We start from the raw sequence: 27,605 nt of genomic DNA, 5'->3' as shown, positions 1-27,605 counted from the left end.
GTAGCGTACATATAGACGGCTCTCATTCACTTACATGGACTTTCAGATGTCAAGCGACTTGGGGCGACTTGAGGTCTGACAAGTCGGATCCCAAGTCGCGGTAGTGTGAACCGGCACTAAGTTGTTTGAAAATCAAGTAAACCTCCACCAAAAGTGCACTCAGCAGAGAAATAACTAAAAAAAACACCACCAGGTAAACAAAAGAAGACCAGTGAATATACAGAATAGGGTGGGAATATAGACGCTGTCCTGGAAGAATCGTGGAAATACCGTTACCGGTATTTCTAACGGTTTTCCCCCCTCATCTTCCAGGACAGCTACTTGAGAGGATTAGCAAGATTCTATACCTTAGGGAGGGACGACAGCCTGAAGTACTTTCCTACCAAAGGAGAGGTCCTGGCTGGAGAGCATCTGGACTCTATAATGCTTGATAAATACATGAGAGGAGGACCAGACAGCAGCTTTAGAAATTTCTTCCCATGATGCTCCCTCTCTTTCTGCCCATGACTCAGCCAAAGATCTCGTTGAGTGAGCTCTAACTCTGGAAGGAGGGATGTGACCTGATGCTCTGTAAACTTCAAATTGCCTTCCCTAATCCATCTGGAAATTGAACTTCTCAATGCCTTGGTCCCCTTTTTGGGGCCACTGAACAACCCTAAGAGTTGGGAGGATCTCCTAAACTCACTAGACCTTTCTAGATAAAGCAGAAGGCATCTTTTCACGTCCAAAAAACAAACTCTTTCCTCTTCTGTATTCTTGGGGTAGGAAAAAAAGTAGGAAGAACTACATCCTGGGACCTGTGAAAGCTGGAAGAAACTTTGGGTAAATACAAAGGATCAGGCCAGATCACTACCCTGTCCTCTAAAATCCTCAGGAAAGATTCTAGATCAGAAATCCTTTTCCCTGATGTTATAACCAAAAGAAAGGTAATCTTTAAGGAAATCAATTTCAGAGAGGCCTCATGCAATGGCTCAAAAGGAGCTCCAGTTAGAGCATTTAATACTAACGACACATCACAGGGAGGAATCTGTTTAACAGCCCTGGGTGTACGCCCAGTTCTGGCTGAAAGGAACCTCTTAAAGTGGATGTAAACCCAATGTCATCCTTTCTAAACTACTGCCATAGGGGTTATCTATAAGGATATACATGCCTCCTGCATTTATCTTTACCTGTCAAATGTCTCCCCTCTGTCTGTTATTAGACCCGAAAAACTGCATATTCTGTGGGTGGGTCTGTTGTCTGGAGCTCGGTGGGTGGAGTCGTGATGTCAGTAGACTCCCCGCCCACCTCTACACTCCCCTTGTCAATATGCATTTTCTCTGTGTATTTCTAACACTGAACTTCTGCTATGATCTCTAACATCCAGTGAAAAGACAGGAAAGTAACCACATGACTTCAGCATGTCAAATCATGCTGAGGTGTGGAACAGCCAATCCTTGCAGAGCTGCTGAAGAAAGGAGTATACTGCATGTCTCTTAGGCTGTCACAGCAAGGGGGAGTATTTGACAAAGTTTTTCTCAGTTTGTCAAGAATTCTCTCACTGAACAATAATCGCTCAGAGATGGATTAACTCTGTGTGGCAAGACTGGGCTCAAATGATAGGAAATCTTTTATACTCTACAGTAGTATGATATTAAAAAAAAAAAAAAATTTGGGGTTTACATCCACTTTTAAGCAAAGGGTCCTCAGCCAGTCTTTTTTTCTGCAAACAGAGACAGGACAGCAACCTGAACCCTAAGGGTGCTGACAAAGTCCTTTCTCCACTCCCCTCTACAAAAAATCTAGTATACAGGGAGTAGAAAAAAGAATCCATTCCTGTCTTCCAAGCTTTCCCATTGATCTTTCTTGTGACTAATTTACGGCTGCCCAGAATGGTCTCAAAAACCCTCTCTGAGCATCCCCTTAGCTGTAGGATGCACTGCTCAGCCTCCAGGCCATCAAATGGAAGGTCTGAGGGTTTGGATGAAGTACTGGCCCCTGACAGAGAAGAATCCTCCACTTCGGCAGGGGCCAGGGGGGTTCTATTGAGAGAGCTCTCAGCGAGGAGAACTAACTCCTCCTAGGCCACCAAGGGGCAATCAGGATAACTTCTGCTTGATCTTGAACAATCTTCCGAACTACCAGTGGCAAGAGAGGAAATGGAGGGAAGGCGTAGGCTAGGCTATATTCTGAGTGGACTTTGGTTTAAAAAAAAAAAAAAGTTTAGTGTCGCTTTTAAGCCCTGCCACCTTTGCCTCTGGTGAGTGAACAACCCCAAATTTTGATGAAATGTATTTGTTCCGTTTTTGGTTCTTTCTATCCATAATAGCTTAACAAAGCATTTTCCTCCCATTTGCACATTCCCTTAGAGGTTGCCTTGCAAGGATCAGGTGTGAGGATGTGCTCAAAAGTAGAGAAGCGTTGCACTATGTATTATCCAGATGCTTTAATAACCTTGGTGTGTTTACATCATTGTTATGCACCAGAGACTTCACTGTAAGAACATGTTAAATATTTCAGTTCTTGTAGAGCTTATTAGCTGAAAATGTGGTGAAGTATGTGTACAGCCATGGCCAAAAGTTTTTAGTGACACAAATATTAAATATTAATTTTCACCGTTTTAATGGTGGCAATTTGCATATACTCCAGAATGTTATGAAGAGTGATCAGATGAATTACAATTAATTGCAAAGTCCCTGTTTGCTATGAAAATTAATGTCATCCCATAAACATTTCCACTGTATTTGTGACAGGGTGGATTTGATTTAAATCAAGTCGATTTAAATCGCTAGTAAAAAGGCTTGACCCTCTGTTGACTCACCGACAGTCCCATTCACTTTAATGGGATGGCTGGTGATGCGGCAGTGACACATTATGGTGAGGGACGTGGCAGCAGCGGGTGAGTGGCTGCCCGCTAACGGGTGCTGCCATGATGGATCTGAAATGACAGGTGCTCTTTCAATGTAAGGACTTATTCTTACTGGTAGTTAGAATCTTTAATATTTGCAAACAAAATGAAGGTCTCCTATTTAGAATAATAAACTGTCAGGTTAGTAAAACCGTGATATCCAAACTGATTCAATCATACAATTTGTAGTGTACATAGATTTGCAAAACAATGGGATGAAGGAATATTTCTGAACCTTGTTTTATCTCATGGTTGCTGTGAAATTGTGTGAATGCATCAATGCAGTGCATGTTATCTCAGCTTGGATTCATTGAATGAGTTTACCAAAAATGTAAATGTTGCAGAATATACAGCCTCATTCTACATAATTAAGCTGAATAAACTAAATTATTAATGTATCTTAAATGGAAAACTATGTTTTAGATTTTTACTCCAAAAGCATTTTTATTAAAATGTGATAATCAAAAAAATCCTTTATTTTTTTATTTTTTTTTATTTTTTAAATCGTTTGATTTTATATCCACCCTGATTTGTGATGAAGGCTTCAGGGCATCCAAGAAAGTCCAGCAAGCGAAAGGACTGTATCCTACAGTTGATTCAGCTGTGGGATCGGGACACCACCAGTGCAGAGCTTGCTCAGGAATGGTAGCAGGCAGGTGAGTGCATCTGCACGCACAGTGAGGCAAAGACTTTTGGAGCATGGCCTGGTGTCTAGAATGGCAGCAAAGAAGTCATTTTTCTCTGAATCCACTTTCCGATTGTTGAGGGCATCCAGAAAAAACCTTGTCCGGAGAAGAAAAGGTGAGCTCTACCATCAGTCCTGTGTCATGCCAACAGTAAAGCACCCTGAGTCCATTCATGTGTGGGGTTTCCTTTCAGCCAAGGGAGAGGGCTCACTCACAATTTATGCCTAAGAACACAACCATAAATAAAGAATGGTACTAAAACATCCTCCGAGAACAACTTCTCCAAACCATCCAAGAACAGTCTGGTGAGGAACGATGCCTTTTCCAGCATGATGGAGCACCTTGCCATAAGGCAAAAGTCATATCCAAGTGGCTTGGGGAACAAAACATGGAAACTTTGGGTCCATGGACACCGAAACCCCAGACCTTAATCCAATTGAGAACTTGTGGTCAATCCTTAAGAGGCAGATGAACAAAAAAAATCCCCACAGATTCTGACAAACGAATTGCAGAGGTCTTGGAAAAAGAAGGGTCAACACTACAAATATTGACTCTGCATAAACTTCATGTAATTGTCAATCAAAGCCTTCGACACTTATGAAATACTTGTAATTATACCTCAGTATACCATAGAAACATCTGACAAAAAGATCTAAAAACTCTGAAGCAGCAGACATTGTGAAAATTAATATTTGTGTCATTCTCAAAATATTTGGCAAGGGCTGTATAAAGACACTATATATATATATATATATATATATATATATATATATATATATATATATATATATATATTCAAAAGTATTGGGGCGGCTGGCCTTTCACGCACATGAACTTTGATTGCATACTAGTGTTGGTCTGTAGGGTTCAATATTGGGTTGGCCCACCCTTTTGCTGCTATAACAGCTTCAACTCTTATGGGAAGGCTATCCACAAGGTTTATAAAAACAACTAGGAGCACTGTTCCAGAGGATAGTATATAGTCAATGATTAAATATATATGATTTGTGTAGACTTTATAGGCAAAAGAACAAATAGTGCATGTTGCTACCAAGAGATGCCAGCCATGTCAATCGCACCGGGCACAGATGGGCTCCAGTGGGTCATGTGATCGGGGGGGGGGGGGGAGGCAAAAAAATAGCAAAAAAATGCCGGAGCTTGAACAGGCAGGGACTACATGTTTTGGGGGATTAACCCCTTCTGGAGCCCGCCTGTGTCCGGTGTGACTGACGTGTCCTCAAGAGTTTGGAGCCCCGGAAGTTGAGCTGCGGGCGGCTCCCATTGCTTCTCTGGTTGATTCCATCAGCACCGCACCTTCCCTCGGATCTTGGTGAACATAGCCGGCCCCTTTTCATCCTCTCCCTAAGCGTTCTGAGCTCTAGAGCTTCAGGCTGGCGGGCAGCCTTCCACTTCTGGCGCCTTTGGAGAATCTGCACACGTTCCTGAGCACCTACACCTCTGGTGCACCTGCTTCATCTCCCCCTTGTTCTTTTGCCAATAAAGTTTGCAAGATTCATATGAATTTAATCATCATTGACTACCATCCTCTGGAACAGCACTCCCCTAGTTGTTTTTATTTGTTCCCCCTCACTTGGCCTTCTGAGTTTGGGAGCAACAGCCTGTTTGGTATTACCCTTTTAACAAGGCTTCCTTGGTCATCTATTTTTGTGCCTGGGAATTCTTGTGTCTATGGTAATGTTTGACCATTCTTCCAGAAGTGCATTTGTGAGGTCAGTCGCTGATGTTGGATGAGAAGGCCTAGCTTGCAGTCTCCGCTCTAATTCATCCCAAAGGTGTCCTATCGAGTTGAGGTCAGGACTCTGTGCAGGCCAGTCAAGTTCCTTCACCCCAAGCTCGCTCATCCATGTTTTTGTGGACCTCGCCTAAAATGGATACCCAACATGTCAAACCTTAAACATGTTAGTACCCTATATTTTCCATGGATGACGCTTTAAAAGCCCCCTATAAGTCATCAGTTTAGCTATACAAAGGAGTTCTGGTGCTAGAATTATTGTTGTCACTCCAGCATGCACGGTGATATGCAAGTTGTGTATCGCAATCAACATTTTTAGGCGTTCCTCTGCTTTGGACCCTTCCAGAACAGTGTTCCTCCTTCCTTCCTTTTTTTTTTTTTTTTTTTTTTTTTTTGTAAGGCAATTCCATTTGCACAATTCCATACAAGCTCCCTTTCTAGAACTTTGAGTGATCAGACTATGTCTGGATCATGCACGGATCAACTTCGGGAGCTCCCGGTACGGATCCAGTCGGACAATGCAATGGCGGTGGCTTATGTCAATCACCAGGGCGGGCCAAATAGGGTGTTGGCAGCCCTGGCAGTTGCCAGTATCCTCTAGTGGGAAGAACGTCTTGTTCCAGCCCTCTCCGACGTACACATTCCAGTAGTGAAATATGACAGTTGAATGCCTCAGTCGGCTAGGGTTGGACCACTCGTGGGCCCTTCACCGGGCCGTGTTTAATCGGATATGTCTCCGATGGGGCACTCCTGAGGTAGATCTTTTTTGCGTCCTGGCTCCACAGGACGGTACGAAGGTTTCTGGCAAGGTCACGGGATCCTCTGGTGGGCACCTCAATCGCTCTGGTGGCCCATGGGCCGGTAACATTTGCTCTACGCCTTTCCTCCTCGTGGCTTTTGCGCATGATCACGGCCGCGGGGATTCTGGTCATTCTATTGGCTTCAGATGGGTCCCATCGGTCTAGGTACACCAACCAGGTGCGCCTGGTCGCCAACGTTCCTTGGCGACTGGCTCTCAGGGAGGATCTACTGTCCCAAGGGCCGTTCTTCTATCCTGCTTTAGAGTGGCTGGTTTTAACGGCCTGGCTGTGATGAGCCAGGTGCTGCAGTTCCAACGCTGCTGATGGCTAGGGAGTCTACCACCTAGGAGGTTCTAGCTCTGGATGTGGAAAGCGCATACATCCTGGTGTGAGTCACTGGGCATTCATCCTCGTTCTTTCTCGGTGGCTCCGATTCCGACCTCCCTTCACAGGGGGTTGAGCAGGAATGGGCCTCAAGTACCATCAAGGGCCAGGTGTCAGCCTAGGTGGTCTTCAGCGTCCCCTGGTCTCGCACTCCCTGGTGCATACATTTTTTTTTTTTTTTTTTTTTTTATCCAAGGGGTTCGATGTCTGTTTCCACCAGTGCGGCCTCTTCTGCCGCAGTGGGATCTGAACTTGGTGATTTTGGTTCTCCAGAAGCCTCTCTCTCTCTCAAAATATTCTGGAGATTCCACTGCTTACTCTGTCTTGGAAGGTGGCTTCTTGGTGGCTATCACCTCTGCTCGCAGGGTGTCGGAAATGGTGGCGTTATCTTGTCATACACCTTACCCAGTTTTACATTAGATTAAAGTGGTTCTTTGCCCTTTTCCATCGTTCCTTCCTCGGATTTCCTTTTGAATAAGGACATTGTGTTGCCTTCCGTGTGTCCCTGGTCAACACATCCTAAGGAATTTGCCTTTCTGCCCTGGATGTGGTTTGGGTGTATTTGGCAGCCACTGAGTCTTTTTGGCGGTCAGACTCGCTGTACTCACGGACAGGCCAAGAAAGGGGCTGTCTGCTTCTTCTGTGACCATATCTGGATGGATCAGACAGATGATGACTCTGGCCTATTCTGTTGGGGATCAGGTTTCTCTTTTCCCTGTTACGGCACATTCTTCTTGGGCCTTCTGTCGTCAGGCGTCCGTTGCGCAAGTTCGCAAGGCAGCCACTGGTCGTCAGTGCACGCTTTCACAGCGTTCTACAAAGTGGATGTGTTGCCATCTACGGATGCCTCTTTTGGCCACAAGGTTTTGCAGGCTACTGTTTAGAGCAGGGATATGCAAATAGCAGACCTCCAGCTGTTGCAGAACTACAATTCCCATGAGGCATAGCAAGACTCTGACAGCCACAAGCATGACACCCAGAGGCATGATGGGACCTGTAGTTTTGCAACAGCTGGAGGTCCACTAATTGCATATCCCTGGTTTAGAGGGTCTATTCCCTCCTTGAAGGGATATTGTTCAGGTTGGGCTCCAGTTTGTACTGTGTTGAGCTCCTGTTACCTGGTTGGCTCTTGTGTTAGCCCTGGGATTTTTCGTTGTCCCACTCCTCATGTTTGGCACTGCTTTTGGATGTCCCTATTGTTCTGAATAATGGAGCGCTGTGTCTGTCAATGAACGAAAGAAAATGGGATTTTTGACTTTCCTTTTAAAATCCATTTCTCTGAGTTCATTGACAGAGAGGTGGATGCTTTCTCTAAGGAGTTTTAATACTTCTGACACTGCTTGTTACTAAACTGAAGGCCTATAGCAGAGAGGGGGTCTATGCCACCTAGGACTGCCCATAAGCATAGCCAAGTCGTCCTTTTTTTTTTTTTCTTTTTCTGCGTAGTGCTGTGCCTGTCAACTCCAGAGAAATTGATTTTACGGTAAGTCATAAATCTAATTTTTTTTAATAACCTTTATTAACAATATGACTTTTGTCGCAATTGTATACGCTATATTTTTTTTCTTTATTTGCTATCCCCCACAAAAGTGAAGATACCCTTTAGAGTGTCACGTGTTAATGAAGAAAATGCAAATTGTGTAAATAAATTTACATATTAGACATTCCCCATAAAGTGCAAAAAAAAAAATAAAACCATCCATAAATGAATCAATATTAGTGCTGAACTATTTATAAACCAGTAAATTAGAAATTCAGATAAAGTCCATCCAAGTGCAAAGTTAAAGTTCTCTGTGATGAAAAAATATGAAAGTGCTTCTGTGTCACAACTGTGCTCCTTAGAGCAAACAGGTTGCTTACCAGACTGAAAGGATCTCTCATAAGGAGATCATCACCACTTAAAAGTATTCCCCTCTGGAACACTCACTGTCTTGACCAGTTGATTGCTGTGGTTTTCCACCAGCCAGCTCCTGCATATGCATGGATAAGAAATGAGGCAGAGAACTCCTAGTGCTATACTGCCTTTTAATGTTTATAAAAAGTATTGCACTTAGAGTATAGCGATCGAACAAGCAAACAGTTCCAATAAGCATGGCTGTGATGGCTGTCACCCTGTCCCTCCACGCTGACGTGTCACCGCTTGCTCCAAGGGATGTTTTGCTCATTGCTTTGTGTTTCCTGTATCAGAGGCAGACAGAGCTTTTCCGGTCCTTGACCACCTCTATGGTTAGCTGGCGAAAGCACCCGCTGGTGTCCTTGTGAGACAGGACAGCCTGTGGCACCCCCGCCCACTGTAAAGGTGATCTAGCAGCTAGTTAGCAGCTTTGATTGCTTTTACAAGAGAGCCCATTGTCTGCTCCAAACCCTGCTGCTTGGCCATAGCAGGGCCAATTTTTTTTTTTTTTTTTTTTTTTCTTTTTTAACTCCGTGCAAAGAACTGCATGTCCCTTGGCCATCAGGTGATGGTAATTGAACAATTGTGCGTGTATATGTGTTTGTTTTAGAAACCAATGACACATCTGTTTCTGAATTGTTGTGGTGATTTAATATGTGGCGACGGTCCCATTTCCTTTCTTACTCATGCTCCCATTAATACAATGGTTTCAATTTTGATCGGCTGTCTGTGGGCGTTTATAACTCGGTTCCCTTGCATTAAAGGAAATGTGAAGGTAGAAATCTGGGAGTCTCCTTTTGTGTTTGGGGGTTTTTTGTTCTCCTCCCATTTTTTTTTTTTTTTTTTTCGTTTCTCTCAGACGCAGGCTTTGGGTATGATGCTGACCCTGGCTTCAATATCTAGTCTGGTGATAAATTATATAAGGGTTGGTTTTTAGAGTCTTGGTTTTCTAAAGGAGCAAATATATTTGATGGGGTTTTTTTTATTTATTTTTCTTAAAGTGGGGGTCCACCCACACCGCCCAAAAAAAAAATATTAAAAGCCAGCAGCTACAAATACTGCAGCTGCTGACTTTTAATACATGGCCACTTACCTGTCCCAGGGTCCAGCGATGTCGGCAGGGGACGCCGAGAACCCGCTCGGAGCTCGGCAGCTGCCGCCGCCATCCTAGGTGAGGGAATCAGGAAGTGAAGTGTTGCGGCTTCACTTCCTGGTTCCCTACTGCGCATGTGCGAGTCACGCTGCGCGTCCCAAGTGGTCCCCGCTCTCTCCTGAGAGCTGTGTGTTCCCAGCAGACAGCGCGGTGGGGACGGGAAGAGGCATAGACTCCCATGGGAGTCTATGCCGGAAGTGGGTGCAAATACCTGTCTTAGACAGGTATCTGCACCCCCTCCCCCCTGAAAGGTGCCAAATGTGACACCGGAGGGGGGGAGGGTTACGAAAAGCGGAAGTTCCATTTTTGTGTGGAACTCCGCTTTTAAGCAGCACCAATGCACAGTTGCAAATGGGGTAATTAGCGATTATATGCAGGAGATCCAGTGGGGGTTCCCTGTGATTTTAAAGTGGTTATAAAGTCAAAACGTTTTTACCTTTCAATTTATCCCCTACAATAAGGGCCCTTTCACGTGGGTGAGCTGATCAGGTCTGCCTTTCAGTTTTTCAGGCAGACTTGATCAGATGGTCCATGCATTTCTTTGCACCGTGAGGTGTAAAAGGACTTGTCTGTTTACACCCACCTACCTCCAGGTCCGAGGAAAAGGACTGCTTTCTGTTCCGGATTGGAGGGAGCTGGCAGTAAATGGACACTGGAACCTGTTTACTCCCAGCCACCCGCAGAGCAGGGTCTCTTCCTGTCTGCTCTGTTTCTGCAATCCGCCCCACTCTGCTCCGATCAGCAGGGATTAGGAGACAGGTCCCTAGCTGATCGTAACGAAAGGCGCCTGTGTAAAAGGGCTTGCATACCTTTTTAATAGAAAAAAAAAAAAAAAACCCATCTGAACATGAGACAGCATGGCTACATTCTTACATATAGTGGGACAATGGAGAATGAAAGTAGCCACCTCTTTAACAGGAAGTCTGATCACAGCAGCACAAAGAAATTTGGCGATTTTTGGAGAAGAACAAGATACTTTTCTGAATTGGCTCCATTCACACCATGGTATTCCGTTTTGCGGGCCAACCACCGCTATTCGGAAATGCTGCAAATCGCAGGATGCCCTTGCGATACTTGGTACTTTGGCACCCAAATTGTGGTGCAATTTTGCTGCGATTGTTGCAAACAGAATCACATGACGCCCTATATAAGTACAAGAACTTTCTTTGGGTGACAGGCATCCTGCGATTCTGTTTGTGCTATTTTACCACGATTTGTCAGGCGACAATCGTAGAGAAATCACACCGCGATTTGGGTGCCATTCAAAGTAACAGGCAATGGCGTCCCGCGATTTGCAGATTTTCCAAATTGTGCCAATTCCTCCCGCAAAACGGAACGCTATGGTGTGAATGGAGCCCAAAGAACACATGCTATTTTTAATTTTAAACCTATAGTTTGGTGCACTTTAACGTGACTCAGTGAAGTGACTGGCCTCAAGTAATGCACAGAGATGAAACAAATCCTCTTACATCAGTTGTATCTGTCAATCTGCAGCCCTCTTCTTTATATCCACTTCAAAGTGCTGAATTATGAAGCTTGTCTGAGAGTTCAGAAAGCAGGTGATGGGGAGCTGAAGTTATACTTGGTTAGAACTCAGAGCTGATTGGATGGAAGGGACACCCTCCCCTTCACAGCTCACAGGAACAGAGCTGAGGATGTCGTTCAGCTGGAGGTCTCTCCCCGTCATCATTTTTCTCTTGGTGTCAGGAAAAATTGTCAGAAGTGATTCATGCTGATGGCAGAGTAAGGAAGCAGCAGACAGAAATTACACTTGGTGCTCTTAATTGAAATAAGCACACTCTATAGAGGGATATACCTCTATTTTTTTTTTTTCTGAGGTTTACAACTACTTTATACTTTAAAGGGTTTGTAACCCTTTAAAAAAGAAAAAAAACCCTTGTGCTGGCTCTTTAAGTTGCTGAAATGTCTCTCTTCCAATATTCCATTTTATCTGGTTGTTCCTGCCTGTGCCCCGTATCCTGAGAATAAACTGACCACACTAGCATGGCTGCTGATCCATGCTAGCGTTGTCAGTTTACGTCTTGTGTCATCACGCTGAAGATGCAGGCGGGCTGTCACAGCCGCGCCCACCCCTTGTCACTGCACTCGGCCAGGGAAAGGTGATGCATGCTGCTGGGCTTGATGGCCTATCCTATCCTGTCATGACATGCATGCCTTGAAATTGGACATGCCCACCAGCAGGTCTGTGCATCACTGTGGGAAGCTACAGCGATCACGTGACCTTCAATACTGAAGCTAGATATAGCTTTAAGGCAGGTGTGTCCAAACTTTTTTCAAGGAGGGCCAGATTTGATGAAGTGAACATGTGTGAGGGCTGACCATTTTGCCTGACATTCTTTGAACCATTAAAATTCGGTCTAAGTGTGTTCGTCCGAGCTCTAATACACTGCCTAACAAGAATTCTTCTCTTGCCTTTGTGGCTGTGTGTGGTAAATAGAGATTGGGCGTGGTGTGTGTGTGTGTGTGTGTGTGTGTGTGTATATATAATTCTATCTCTCTGTATATCTGTCATACAGGCATCCAAAAATGTTTGTCATGAGTTAGTGTTACAATCACATTAACTCATAACCGTTCAAGTGGGAGTGCATGTGAAGAATTTCACAAAGTGAAAAGTTTGTGTGCAACTCAGGGATGAGCAGAAGAGGCTTTTTAGGTTTCATTTTTGGAAGGGTAGTATTTTAGGTTGGCTTGTATGTAAAGAATGCATGTCTGAAGAAGATATTAAGAGTGACTTTCTTCTTTAATGTTGCTGTAACCAAGGCATGCTGTTATAATCGGTGTCATGTTGCTTTGTACAATGTCTTGCATGTGAAAGCTGGCAGGCTGGCATGTTGTTTTCCATTGTATGCATACTTCTGGAAAAATTGAGGCCTAGTTCATTGTTTTGCAGCATTTGGATCTACATTTTCATGCGCGTGTGTTAATGTATATGTATGGTGTGGGTTTTTTCTTTTTTTTTTTTTTTTTTTTTTTCTCTCTCTCTCATGAAGGCGACATTAAAACCTAAATTTGTCTATATGCAATGTGATAATGAGGAAAAAGGTGGTATGCAGTGAGGACAGATAAAAAGCCTTTTTCTCGAAAAGGTGTTTTTTTTTTTTTTTTGTTTTTTTTTTGTTTTTTTTTTTCCCCCCTTGGGTCTCCGAAACCTGTTTCCTCCTGTCTTCAATGCACCAGTACAGAAAGCAGGGGACTGCTCTTTTGATCAGAGGGTTGGTTTGCATAGTTTTAGTGTAGTTTAGCTTATCCTTCCTTCCTTTTTTTTATAATTTTTTTTTTTTTATAGGCATTTTTTCCTAGTGTTACTTTCATAGAACATGAAAAGTAATTTGAAATGCATACCCACACTTGGGCATACCTTTTTTTACACAGGAACTAGTGCAAAGTCAACCTCAAATACTTTGGTGCAATAGTGCACATACACTGCAGGAATCTGGGAACTCCAAAAGCTAAAGGTAATGGAATGCTTTTATAGACGCAGGAATACAGAAATACAACCTACCTATTTTTACCTTATTTGTGAAATGTAACATCTGCTGTTTTGTAAGAATGAGTTGTTTTCTTCAGGCAGTTATAGAGAATTTATCTTGCGTGTTAGCACAGCGGCTCTTGTGATGCAATATATGTGAGTAAGCGTACACTGCAGTTTTCTAATGAGCAGATTATCTTGTCCTCCATGGCAAATACTCTCAATAGCAGGTCACATTATTAGTGTGTAATGAAACAAGTGTGGTTATGTAATAATGTCATCACTTTCTGTCAGTTATTCACTCCAGTCTTATTTCAAGAAGCTATGATGTGCAGTCCTGTAGTACAGTGTTGCTTTTGTAGACAGTTTGTACAGGGGTAGCTTTTTCTCTTTTGCCCAGTTAGGAGCTGATCAAAGAATTGCTGGGAAATTGGTTCTGATATTTCAATACAGTAGTATTTTCGTACAATTTTGTTTCTACACACTACATTTTGTATAGCTTGATAAGTGTTTTTAAGGTGGTAATGATGGTGTCCTTTTTAACATCTTGATATCTGCCAGGACTCCTGTTATCAAACAAAATTGAACTCTGATCCTATATAACTGTATAGTGGGGCTATTGCATTTTCCACCTATTTGGTGAAAAACTCATGGAGGGGCAGGGGCTACTGGACATTGTTCTTCTGCTGAAAAGATTTCATCATTTTACTTCAATATTTGACTTGTTTGAATCAATGAGTTAAAAAACTCAGATGACCTATGCTTTTTTTTTTTTTTTTTTTTCTTGTACAGTATTCAGTGCATGTGCTGGTGAAAGCAGATGGAGAAGTGTCTGTTTAGGAACAGACTGTAAAATCTGTAGGAGGAGAAACTATGTTGAAGGGGAAAAGGCAGACATGTGAGCAAAATGAATAAGCAGCGTTTCACCCCATGCATCCGTCTTCTCTCACTTTCCTTTTCCAGATAGAGGATGAAGAGGAGAGCATCTGAAAGGGATTCTGGAGAGACCTCTGCCAGATCCAAGGCACTCTGCACCGGTATCTCGGGAAGTAATGCAAAGAGGGCAGGTCCTTTCATTCTCGGTAGGCTTCAGTCTTTTCTGTGTGTGTGTTTTGGGGTTTTTTTTTCTTTTGTTTTTAATACCTCTGAGTTGCATGTTTTAGCCAGGAAATGTATATCTTGAGAAGATCTAACAAAATCACAAGTTGTAGTAGCTTATGGTTGTATCTCTGTGCTGGCTTTGGGAAAATGTCCCTGTCATGCATATTAAATGTTGTTGTGTTTTATTGGATGTATCTCGGGACTGCTATGTCCTGAAGCAAAAGCTCGCCATACACACATAGATTTTTTTTTTTTTTTTTTTTTTTTTCAGCCTGCAGATTGAACAGAAAAAAAAACGAAGAGGTTCCTCCATCCACACCAGACAGCGTGGATGGACAAATCTCCTACTGTGGCTGCATCTGATTAGAAAGCTGCCCAAGTAGAAAAGCATGCCCCCTGCTAGCATGCTGCAGGAAAAGGACTCTTGCTCCTTCCATGAAAGCAGTGGTCTCTCTGACATGGCCCCCTACTGAGTCAGACATGGTCTTGAGACAGACCCCTGATATCCCCCTTGAGAAAGCGATCAAGGATAGAGATTTCCTAGTCCCTTTCTCTGCAGCCCTGAGCTGCACTGAAAATAAATGGAGAGAAGACAGCGGCTCCTCTCCATTCATAAACTGAGACATCGTAATCACAGGAGGTTACAATGTTTCAGTTATGTGAATGGACAGAGTCAGCCGACTGTCCATACAGAAAAGGAAGAGTACATGGAGAGGGACAGAAAAAGAATGGAGGGGGACACGGAGGAATAATGGAGGGGGACAGAAGCAGGATGGAGGGGGACAGCAGAACGGAGGGGGGCATGGAGGAAGAACAGAGGGGGACAGCAGAACGGCATGGAGGAGGATGCGGTGACAGTCAGTGGTGATTGTGCGTGGGAGAGTTACAAGCACCGATCACCGCTGTATAAATTTCACTAAAGCAGCTGAAAGCCGCTGGGGAGAAGCTTGTAACTTCCCCACGCACCGATCACTGCTGACTGTCCAGGTATCGGGTGAAGCATCGGGAGCATTTGCCCGAGTACAAGTACTCGGGCAAATGCTCGGTATCGGTGCCGATACCGTATCGGGACAACCTTAGTAGCTAACACATGCAATACTTTGCAGTCCCACTGCAAGGTCTTTTTTTTTTTTTTTTTTTTTTTTAAGTTTCCTGGAGTTGGGCTTTATAGCTGGGCCATTTTAATGTCCGCAAGACATTTGCTTACTTGTTCCAGAAAAGCTCCTTCATTTCTGTTCAAAATCCAGTTTTCTCATTCTGAGCTCCCAAACTTGTCCCTCATGACTTCATACTGGAGCTTTTTCTGCTTTGGGCGACCTAGTGCAGCTTTTTTCTCTTTATGGAGAAATGGCTCCTGGTTGCATTTCCTGCACTGTGTGGTAAATGGAGAGCAGTGTTGTGCTTACTGTGAGTGGGTATGATTGCACAGCACATCCTATACAGCCAGAAAATCAGACCTTTAAAGGAGAAGCACAGCCAAAGCTCCTAGAGCTGTAATTCTCCTGTGGGTCACAGGAGTGCAGTTTGTTCTGCACTCTCATGACTGTTTTTAGCAGACAGGGAGCTGAAGCCAGCTGTCGTCTGACATTGCAGAGCCAGTCCAGGCTTGGGCTAGATCATGACAATGATGGAGAGGGTGGCGGATAGAGCAAAGAGCAGTGACTGACAGCCACCATCCCTCTGCTCAGGGAGCTGTGAGAACGGAGTGATTTGGCGGTGTTTGATCACTCATTTTGCAGGTTTAGCGCTGGCGGGGACAGATGCAGCATCAGACTGATGCTGTATCCACCTAGGTAAGTATAACTGTAAAAACCCCAAACCCCATACTTCACTTTTAACCTGGGTGCATACAACAGTAACAACTTTTTATCTCTATCTCCTCTCCAAACTGTTTTTATAAACAGTGGAGGGTCTCTGACAGCAGCAACACTTACATCTGCTGTATTTTCATAGCCACTCCTCACTATCATGTTGACTATCAGGAATTGTTGGCAACTGCTGAGCAAGTAGCAGCAGAGGGGCAGGACAGGGGTTTTTTTTTCCTTTTCCTTTTTTTTTTTTTTTTTTGCAGATGTAGTGCTCCCACAACTGGTTAAAATGTGTGTAGTCAAGTTTGACGAATGTACTTTAAACGCTGTTTGCTTCTCCTAATTTTTAAAAAATATCCTTTCTTCCTGCAGGGCCTCGTTTAGGAAACTCTCCTGTCCCAAGCATTGTCCAGTGCTTGGCACGGAAAGATGGCACAGATGACTTTTACCAGCTTAAGGTGAGCTTGTGGAAATTGCCCTCAAATACACAATACTGTGAGGCTGCTCATTCTTCTCCTAAAGCAGCTCTGTCGCTAAAATTAAAATACCAATAACTAAGATCCCTGCAAATAGGAAGGAGTATTCACCTCTCCTGAAGCTTGCACCACTAAATACAGCGGGTAGTGCAGTAGGTGAACATTACCAGAAGTGTCAATAAACCCACATTATAAGAAATAAAAAAAACTACCAGTACAATGCTGTTCATACCCACTCACTATAAGATGTGTTTTCTGTATTCTGCAAAAATCCTGGTTGATCCTGCTGCTCTTTATCTCTGAGACCTTCTCTTCATGTCCCTGATTCAGCTAGGGATTTTGCAGCTGTAGTGGCAACTCTGCAGATGCTCACTTTTCAGTGAGATTCTACACTGAGCATTTCCTCCCTACTACATTTGAGCAGCCTGCCCACGTGACTGGAGTCACACATGCCTCCCTCCTCCTCCATGCCCTCTTAACTAGCTAAACACAATGGGGCGGGATATTGCATGTAGATTGAGGTTTCACCTCACTCTAAGACACAGGCTGGATGGGCATGACACTGGCAGAAATCCATCCACACCATGTTATTTCAAATATATAAATGTATGACAATTTAAGACAGTTTATTGATTTTCTTTATTTTTATTCTGTATTCCAAAGTCCATTTTTATTTCTCTATTTTTTACATGTGACCAGCAGCAGAGGACTAGCAGATCCTACTGCTTATGTTTCCCTGCAGACAGGCTGGGAAATATGTGGGTCATGTGACAGTTGTATATCGATTAGGAAGAAGGTACTTTAGATGTTTTTTAATTAAAATAATTTGCTTAATCATCCATATATAAAAGTAGAAGGGACAATGTAAATTAAACAGTGTGTGTTTAGTATCACTTGAACCTGTCACTATGGGGTCCAAAAAAAGTAAATCTGTCCTGTCCAAAAAGAGGATGTATGAAGTATATATGCCTTTCTGTTGGCCAGTATCCTAAATCTCCACCACATTGAGTATCCCCTACCACTACAGGTATCTGACACATCTTGGTATGCTGATTGCTGCTCTCTGCTGTTCCTCCTATCGGCTCCTACATTGCCTCAAGTTTAAGGAGCTTGTGCAAGAAACTGCACGCACAATTTTTGAACAATTGCAGTACTTCGCTAGTGTTACTGTTAATGTCTCTAAACTTACTGCATAACATTTACCATTTGTGAAGTGATCAGATGACTGTTTAGTTATTTTTTATTTTGTAACTTACAGGGTGGTAAACACACACACACACACACACACACACACACACACACACACACACACACACACACACACACACACACACACACACACACACACTCTACAGTTAACATATCCTATTTATAAGAGATCAGGGGGGTCAGATATGACCTTTTTGTGTGCGTGGGAGTGAATTAGTTCAGGCACTACAGGAGGAGGCTTCGTAATGCCTCTGATCTATAATTTAAACTTGTATCTTCATGTCTAAACTTGATTTAAATGTCCCAGGTTCTCTTACTGATAAATATAAATAAAATATAAATAAACCCATTTGAGATTCCACATATGTAGTCAAATTTGACAGTGAAGTTACAGCACTCAATCTTAACAAAAATAAAATTAAACCCCCATCCCAAAAAAAAAAAAAAAGTGTAACCAAGTTAGGCATTTTTGTGAAACGTTCTAACATTATCATGATTAAATAAAAGACTGGGTACTGCAATTTTTTCTGCCCACCCACACACCCCCCCAAAGGTCCACCCTTTGGTCGGTTGATGAGGTGCAGAGATGAGCCGTTTAAGAAATTTACAATACAGGTACTAGACTCGTGTTGAATTTGACCTCCAAAGCAAGTGTAGTGAAGGTGTTGGCTGCTATGAGCACTCTATTGGCTGGTACTGGTTCACATGCAGCTTGTTGTATGTTCTACACAAAGATTGGAGTCATGCACGTTATGCTATTATTCTTGTTTGAGCATACTGACCTAGCCTTTCAACTCTGTTTAATTTGATGTGTGATTTATATTTTCTGTCAGATCCTGAGCCTGGAGGAAAGACCCGACAAATCAGGGGAGACACAGGAAGAGAGACAAGGCAAAATGCTGCTGCATACTGAATATTCTTTATTATCTCTTCTTCACAATCAGGATGGAGTGGTCCATCACCATGGTCTTTTCCAGGTAAAGCAAAGCAATACCCGTTAAGTGTTCTTAGCCTTTAGGCAAAATTTGTGGGTTTTTTTTGCCTCTGTTGCAGAAAAGAAAGGTTTCTCTATATTCTAGAGCAGGTTTTACCTCAGCCACCAGTCTCCTCCCATTACTTCCTGGTATTCGTCATAGTATTTGGGACAGGAAAACTGTTAGAAGGAAGTACTTGAGCAGCTGACTTCAACACACATTCTGCACCTGTCCTCCCCTCCAGGAGATGCTCCCGTCCACCTCTTCAGTAACCTGCTTTTCCAATGCAGACACTGTTCTCGCTAAATACACAGCCAGTGTCATCCTCTGTTGAGCAATTGTTTTGTACCTTACCTTCTTGCATAGTTCATTCATTTGGCAAAGTGTGTGCAGGAGCCGAGTGTCCACATAACAGCCTTTTGTGGAGTAGAGCTGCACTTCTGAAAACAGGAGAGATGTGTCCCTGGTAGTCTGTAAATAGAGCTGCACGATTCTGGCCAAAATGAGAATCACGATTTTTTTTGCTTAGAATAAAAAGAACACGATTCTCGCAACGTAAAATCTTTCACATTATACAAAAAAAATAAATAAAAATGAGTTAACTTTACTGGTTAGATTTTTTTTTTTTTTTTTTTTTTTTTTTTTTTTTAAAGTAATTTTTTCCTAAAAAATTGCATTTGAAAGACTGCTGTGCAAATACAGTGTGACATAAAATATTGCAACAACCACCATTTTATTCTCTAGGGTGTCTATTAAATATATATATATATGTTTGGGGGTTCTAAGTCATTTTCTAGAAAAAAAAAAAGATTTTAACTTGAAACCAACAAATGTCAGAAAAAGGTTTAGTGTTTAAGTGGTTAAACTTTTTTCACTTACACAGGAAGTCTATTCCTTTGACAAATTGTTACAATGTTTATACTTAAGTTCAACTGATAAAGAATGTTTTGTTTCTTGGCAGACTGCCCGTTTTTTCTCTTCCTTTCTTTTGAGGGCTGTGGCTTCAGAAGAGCAGAGAGAATTCTTTGCATAGAAAGAATTGTGAAACACTTTAGTCAAGATCGCGATAACGATTCTTTGACGATTAATTGGGCAGCGCTATCTCTAAAGCTCACAATACTACAATCTGATGGTACGATCTCCTTCCGATCTACCATCAACTATGTAGTGCAAGGGTCTGCCTGATTTGGATACAGAGTGATTGGATAGATAGGTTTGTCCTCCTAATATATAGTATTGGTAAGTCTAAATGGAGATCCTACAGATTGTACAATCAGATTGTGTATTATATGGCCAGCTTTATACAAATACATGGGAGGAGACACAGCTGTCATTGTTGTGTAAACGCATAAATTATACTTTCAGGCCCCATTCACATCTAGTGTATCGTGAACTCATGTTTTTCGGTGAGTTTTTTCCCACGACATTCAATAGACAGCCCATTGACTTCAATGAGCTGCCCGACATGCAACAAATGGGGCATTTAGGTATTTTGCGGTTTATTTTAAATGTGCATTTTGCAAATTTTTGCAGGAAAACATGTGTTTGCATCTGCGTTTGGGGTGCCGTTAACAATTCATGGCATCAAAATCATGACTAGTTTATTTTAGGTGTATAAAGGTGGCCATACACTATAGATAATCTGATTTGTACAATTTTGAATGGGCTCAAAATGCACCAAAAAAGTACATGCACCTTCTTCTTTTTTTTTTTTTTTTTGAGCCCCACCAAACCAGACCACATGTTCCTTTTTTGTATCATGCAATCAGGTGCTGGCAAACTCACTGCGTTTGTGACTGACGTTTGAGATGTCGTTACATTTGCCTACAGCAGATTGCAAGGGCAGTACAATTGCAGTGTGGTGTGGAAAACGCGCACGGATTGCAGCTTTCACTGTACACATTATGAAAAGTATATATATATTTTTTCTTCTCCCCTAATCTGGATTTCTTTCTTATACTATTCCAAGGACTCCAGACAGCTCACTCTCCCTACGTTAACCAGCTCCTGCTAACTAGTGCTATACCAGGATGGTTGATTTAGTTACCAGGCATGTGACTGGTGTTTTGTAATCTATGTTCACTTCAAAATGATTTTGCCTCTTGGTTCGTGAAGAGCAACTAGCCACTCCAGTGTCCTAGACATAAGTTTATGAATTTGGTTAGCTTAACCTTTTTCCATAATTTTATACCTTGTGGGGTTTTTTCTGTTCGTCATACCTTCTATTGTAGTTTTGGGTGCATAACATTGCTGTTTCATTGATACCTCAAGTCAAATATTCACAGCCAAGAAATCATATAAAAATATCGCTGTTTGAAAGACAATTGAAAAATGCATTTCCCTATGTTCTACGGCATTTAGACTGCATGCATACTTTTATGCACTTAGAGCTCTTTACATTGAGAAAGGTTGTAGCTGCAGTTTGCATGTGTAAGATTAGGTACAAGCAAAATGCACCGATGTGATATTACCATAACCTGCATTTATGGCACATTTTAAGAAGTTGTTTGTGTCTCCATGAAAAGTGAAGCATAGTTTTTCACGTTGTTTTGCTTTACTTAAAGTTGAAACTTTCTCACTGTCAAGCCTTGCTTTTGATATTCCCAGGACCGGACATGTGAAATTGCAGAAGATCTGGATGCCAACAAGCTAGTGAGGAAGATGCGAAAACGGATATGTCTGGTGCTGGATTGTCTTTGTGCCCATGATTTCAGTGAGAAGACTGCAGACTTAATCAATTTACAGCATTATGTCATCAAAGAGAAGAGACTGGGGGAACGGGAAACAGTAGTTATCTTCTATGATGTTGTCCGAGTGGTAGAAGCCCTTCATAAGGTATTTCTGTAATGGTTGGCATATAAAGACCTTTTGCTAACATTCATTGTAATGTCTTTTTTTTTACAGCTGTAAAAGTGGCAGAGGTGTTTGTGGTACCAGTCAGATCAGGTTAGGATGCACCCTAATTGACATGCTGGGAGCTCTGCATTCATGCCCTTACATTATCACGTTCGTGAGCTTGATCTACAGTATAATCCTGTTTAAAAAAACTAGAAGTAACTGACCCTTGGATTGCAGTCAGTGTAACAGACATGAACATAGTATTGTATATAGTATGTAATTACTGTGCTATCCTAAAACAATAAGTGACATCAAATAAGTAATTAAATGCAAAAATTGTGAACCGCTGCGACTTCTCTGTGAGACACATGCATCAATAAACAATTTCTAAATATCAAGTCGCGCTGTAAATAGTGACAAATTTGGTACTAAAACCTTATTTCAATCAAACCATGAGGTGGAAAACTAATCACATTATGTATAATTTAATAGTCCATTCAGATTGATAGTTGTTCTCCACTGTGCAAATATCACACAAAACACCAAGGAAAGGTGATAAAAGAACAAATTCTGCCTTCCACCTCCACACAAGCTGCCGCTTACCGGCTCCTGTGGATGTCTTAATTATAGGAGATCATACACGCCTGTGGCTTGATACCCAGCCCGGGCCTTTGATTGCACACAGCAGAGATCCCAGCGTCTTCACAGGGGTTTATGGATCATCATACAGGAAGGTTAAAGCAGACGTTTCCCAAAAGAATAATAAACAGCTTCCATAGCGTAAAACCATAAAAACTTTATTGCACAAATAATACGAGGTATTGCACTTACATTTTATAAAGGCATCGTATGCAGAGTAAAATACCAAGCCAGCCGGCTCTCGATAATAGCCCCTGGTCTGGGACTTCCGTGTATCGCAGTGACACCACGTCGCTCCTCCCTACGCGTTTTTGTCACACCTGGCATCCTGGGGCATGTGCGGCGTGCTGATTCATTGCTTAATATATCCATCAACAGAGAATCACACCTCGTTTTGGGCTTTGAAGGACATCGATCCAAATCAACCATTTTGAAAGTGGGCAAATGCCCTTAATGAATAGGACAATTTTGAAAAAGCAAAACGAAATCAAAAAATTATTAGAAAGTTGTGTGCCGCCCACCCGAGTATATATTAGTTAGGCAAAAAATACTAATCGGCCAATCCCGATTCACTCTCGGAATCAGACAGTAACCTTAAAAAGAGAGCAGAAACAAATAACCGTTAAGTTATTTGTAAATATTAGGGGGCAACATCAATAGTTAAATGGCCTTTACCTACTAAAAAGGATCATCACGAACGGTGCACCCATAGCAGGGTTTACCACCGCCCTTAGTTCCACCACAGCATTTTTCCAGATTTTTTTCATTTTATTTAAATTTTAAAACCAACTATTTGAATAATAGAATTAGTACGCAAGACCCGGGAGTGAGTAAAATCCCCCTCCCTGGTACACCTACATTTGAGCGTAAAATCAGCACCTAATAGGAGAAATTAAAAACCAGCTATTTGGATAATGAAATTAGTATGTAAGATCCGGAAGTGAGTAAAATCCCCTTCCTGGGTACACCTACATTATGGCGCAACAGTGGCCGCTAGTGGGAGAAATGTTCCCTGTGTTCATAGTGTGTAAAACACTAGATTGTCTTATGTGTGTAGTATGTAAAGCAATAGATGGGGTCACCTCAAAGGTTACGCAACCAATCAAAGGACCAGAAGCGTGATGTTAAAGAGGACGCCACTAAATACACGATGTAACCTCTGATCAAATACAAATAAATGTAACCTGCCAAAAGTATAAGCCAAATCAATACACCGAGACGGTGTATCTCGGTTATGAATCTCAGTTATGAGTTTCCCTACGAGTCAGATTGTCCTTGGTTCCGGCCATACGGATTGATTTGGCTTCTACTTTTGGCAGGTTACATTTATTTGTATTTGACCAGAGGTGGCGTCCTCTTGAACATCACGCTCCTGTTTGATCGGCTGTTTAACCTTTGAGGCAACCCTGGCTTTTGCTTTATATACTACACATATGAGACTTAATCTAGTGTTTTACACCTTGTTTACAGGGAACATTTCTCCCACTAGGGGCCGCTGTTGCGCCATAATGTAGGTGTACCCGGGAAGGGGATTTTACTCAATTCCGGGTCTTGCGTACCAATTTTATTATCCAAGTAGTTGGTTTTTAATTTCTCCTATTATGGGCTGATGTTACGCTCAAATGTAGGTGTACCCGGGAAGGGAATTTTACTCCCAACCGGGTCTTGCGTACTAATTCCATTGTTCAAATAGTTGGTTTTAAAATGTAAATAAAATCCGGAAAAAATGCTATGGTGGAATTAAGGGGCGGTAGTAAACCCTGCTATGGGTGTGCCATTCGTGATGATTCCTTTTAATAGGGAAAGGCCATTTAACTATTGATGTTGCCCCCTAATATTTACCTATAAATTTACGGTTATTTGTTTCTGCTCTCTTTTTAAGGTTACTGTTAGCGAATATCGTCTGATTCCGAGAGTAAATCGGGATTGGCCGATTTAGTATTTTTTGCCTAACCAAGTAATATATACTTGGGTGGGTGGCACACAACAACTTTCTAATTTTTTGGTTTAGTTTTGCTTTTTCAAAATTGTCATATTCATTAAGGGCATTTTCCCACTTTCAAAATGGTTGATTTGGATCAATGTCCTTCAAAGCCCAAAACGAGGTGTGGTTTTCTGTTGATGGATATATTAAGTGGTGAATCAGCACGCCGCTCGTGCCCCAGGACGACGTCCGATATGATGAAACGCGTAGGAAGGAGCGACGTGCTGACTTCACCACGATACACGGAAGTCCTGGACCACGTCTGTTAACGGGAGCCGGTCGGCTTGGTTTTTTACTCTACATACGATGCTTTTATAAAATGTAAGTGCAATACCTCTTATTACTCTTTGTGCAATAAAGTTTTTATGGTTTTACGCTATGGAAGCTGTTTATCATTCCTTCTTTTTTTTTTTTTTTTTTTTTTTTTTTTTTTTTTTTTGGGGGGGGGGTGGGGAGACATTTGCTTTAACCTTCCTGTTTGAGCCATAAACCCCTGTGAAGATGCTGGGATCTCTGCAATCAAAGGCCCGGGCTGGGTATCAAGCCACAGGCGTGTATGATCTCCTACAATTAAGAGATCCACAGGAGTCAGTAAGCAGCAGTTTGTGTGGAGGTGGAAGGCAGAATTTTTTCTTTTATCACCATTCCTGGGTGTTTTGTGTGATATTTGCACAGTGGAGAACTATCAATCTGAATGGACTATTATACATTATGTGATTTTTAGTTTTCCACCTAAATTTTTTTTTTTTTTATTGAAATAAGTATTTAGTACCATATTTCTCACTATTTACAGCGCAACTTGATATTTAGACATGAACATAGTATTAATTTTAAAAGGTACCTTTTCAAAGCCAAGATGTAACCTCATACGTTATAATGTACTAATTATTTCAAAGACCTGTACAGGATTGTATAGCAGTGATTTTTGATGGTCAGTATTGTTGCACCACTGTAATAGAATCTTCCCTTCTATTTATTTTTTAGAAAAATATTGTTCATAGAGACTTGAAACTGGGTAATATGGTGCTGAACAAGAGGTAAGCGATCAACCAGCCAAGTTTAAAAATGTCACCCATAGTAAAAATTGTAACATGCATAATTTTGAACAAAATGGCTTAATTTCTGTCATTTCACATTCCACATAATACAGTGAGGGAAAAAGTATTTGATCCCCTGCTGATTTTGTACGTTTGCCCACTGACAAAAAAATGCTCAGTCTATAATTTAATGGTAGGTTTATTTTAACAGTGAGAGACAGAATAATAGCAAAAAAAAAAAAAAAGAGAAACGCATTTCAAAAATTAAAAATTGATTTGCATTTTAATGAGTGAAATAAGTATTTGACCCCTTCGCAGAACATTGCTTGGTGGCAAAACCCTTGTTGGCAGTTAGAGGTCAGACGGAAAGACGAAAAATGAGTTGACCACCAGGTTTGCACACATCTCAGGAGGGATTTTGTCCCACTCCTCTTTGCAGATCCTCTCCAAATTAAGGTTTCAAGGCTGACGTTTGGTAACTTGAACCTTCAGCTCCCTCCACATATTTTCTATAGGATTAAGGTCTGCAGACTGGCTAGGCCACTCTAGGACCTTAATGTGCTTCTTGATCCACTCCTTTGTTGCCTTGGCCGTGTGTTTTGGGTCATTGTCATGCTGGAATACCCATCCACGACCCATTTTCAATGCCCTGGCTGAGGGAAGGAGGTTCTCGCCAAAGATTTGATGGTACGTTGCCCCGTCCATCGCCCCTTTGATGCAGTGAAGTTGTCCTGTCCCCCTTAGCAGAAAAACACCCCCAAAGCATAATGTTTCCACCTCCATGTTTGACAGTGGGGATGCTGTTCATGGGGTCATAGGCAGCATTCCTCCCTCCTCCTTCCCCAAACTTTACACGGGTCTGTACATGTGCTTTCTTGAGCAGGTGGACCTTGTGGGCACTCCAGGATTTCAGTCCTTCACGGCGTAATGTGGTACCAATTGTTTTCTTAGTGATTATGGTCCCAGCTGCCTTGAGATCATTGATGAGATTCTACCATGTACTTCTGGGCAGATTCCTTACCGTCATGACCATTGAAACTCTACCAGGTGAGATCTTGCATGGAGCCCCAGACCAAGGGAGATTGACAGTTATTTTGCGTTTCTTCCATGTGCCAATAATCACACCAACTGTTGTCACCCTCTCACCAAGCTGCTTGGCGATTGGTCTTGTAGCCCTTTCCAGCCTTGTTTAGGTCTACAATCTTGTCCTTGACATCCTTGAACAGCTCTTTGGTGTTGGCCATGGTGGAGTGATTAGAATCTGATTGCTTCTGTGGACAGTTGTCCTTTATAGCAGTAACATGCTATGATTAGGATCACTCCTTTTTAAGAGTGCTCCTAATCTCAGCTCGTTACCTGTATAGAAGACACCTGGGAGCCAGAAATCTTGCTGATAGGGTATCAAATACTTATTTTCACTCATTAAAATGCAAAATAATTTTATAACTTTTTTGAAATGCATTTTTCTGGATATTTTTGTTCTGTTTCACTGTTAAAATAAACCTACCATTAAAATTCTGATCATTTCTATGTCAGTGGGCAAACGTACAAAATCAGCAGGGGATCAAATACTTTTTTCCCTCCACTGTATATAAGCAAATTGGACCATTTTAATGACATGACACTTTGCAGTGTTTTTATAAAGCAGAAGATAATGTTGAAAGGGTAGAGTTGGCTGCAGTTAAGTCTATCAAGACATTGTTTTCAGGGCTTAGATATCCATATGTTTCAGTTAGTACAGTTTTCCCATTTTCCCCATGATTCGTAATTCAAGCTATGCCCTATGAATTCTGCATTCATTGCTATCGGGTTGAAGATTTGTACTTCTTCCTTTTTTTTTTTTTTTTTTTTTTATTACTATGTGTAGTAGTGACAGTAGATGCGGAGCTATGCTGAATTTGTGTGTTTGCACACGTTGCATTTTGTAATGGTCGTGAATGTATGCACATTTGCAAGATGCATGAGGTGTCATTAAGAATTAATGGCACCTATGCAAACAACTGTAAGGGGAAGCACATTTTTGTGTGGGATGGGAAAACGTGCAGTTTCAAATTACCGCACTACACCTGGTGTGAACAAGCCCTTTTTACAAATTCCCCTCAAGCACAAATTCTGTCTTTCATCCTTACAGGTGTGGGGAGAGAGCTGGGAGGAGGTGTGGGTTCTGCTCTCACCATTCTCCCCCAGCTCCTCACCCCCCTGGAGTTAATAGATTGCTCTCAGATCCATTACCTGCCCCCACCCCTAATTTATGGTGCCTGTACAGGAGCAATATGGGGGCAGTAATCGGACACTGTATTGGGGGCGTGGCCTGGTGAGTGTCCAGGCCGAGAATGTCATTCGCCATCATACAGCAGTTATCGACTTAATGTGCGGCTCCCGGAACACCTAGTCAGTCTCTACGATTGCCTGGAGCGTAGACAGCGGTGGGCACGGGACTTCATTCCCATACAGCCTAATCGGCTCGCACACATATCCTTTGTTCGCAATTA

General features: G+C 42.1%; 1 protein-coding gene across 2 annotated transcripts in view; it reads left to right on the top strand.

The window, feature by feature from the left end:
• STK40 (serine/threonine kinase 40) overlaps positions 1-27,605 on the top strand; it is a 75,799-nt gene that overhangs the window by 17,865 nt on the left and 30,329 nt on the right. For both annotated transcript variants that reach the window (XM_073615627.1, XM_073615626.1), the window contains 5 exons: positions 14,011-14,129; positions 16,329-16,414; positions 18,475-18,618; positions 21,223-21,450; positions 25,061-25,113. In XM_073615627.1, coding sequence (XP_073471728.1) covers positions 14,018-14,129; positions 16,329-16,414; positions 18,475-18,618; positions 21,223-21,450; positions 25,061-25,113 — 623 coding nt within the window. In that variant the 5' untranslated portion in view covers positions 14,011-14,017. The remainder of the gene's footprint in view (positions 1-14,010; positions 14,130-16,328; positions 16,415-18,474; positions 18,619-21,222; positions 21,451-25,060; positions 25,114-27,605) is intronic.

The sequence above is a fragment of the Aquarana catesbeiana genome, linkage group LG02 (genome assembly GCF_042186555.1).
Source record: "Aquarana catesbeiana isolate 2022-GZ linkage group LG02, ASM4218655v1, whole genome shotgun sequence".
In the NCBI taxonomy this organism is placed as follows: Eukaryota; Metazoa; Chordata; class Amphibia; order Anura; family Ranidae; genus Aquarana; species Aquarana catesbeiana.
Note: the sequence above shows the minus strand (reverse complement) of the source record. Positions and strands in the feature narration are given on the sequence as shown.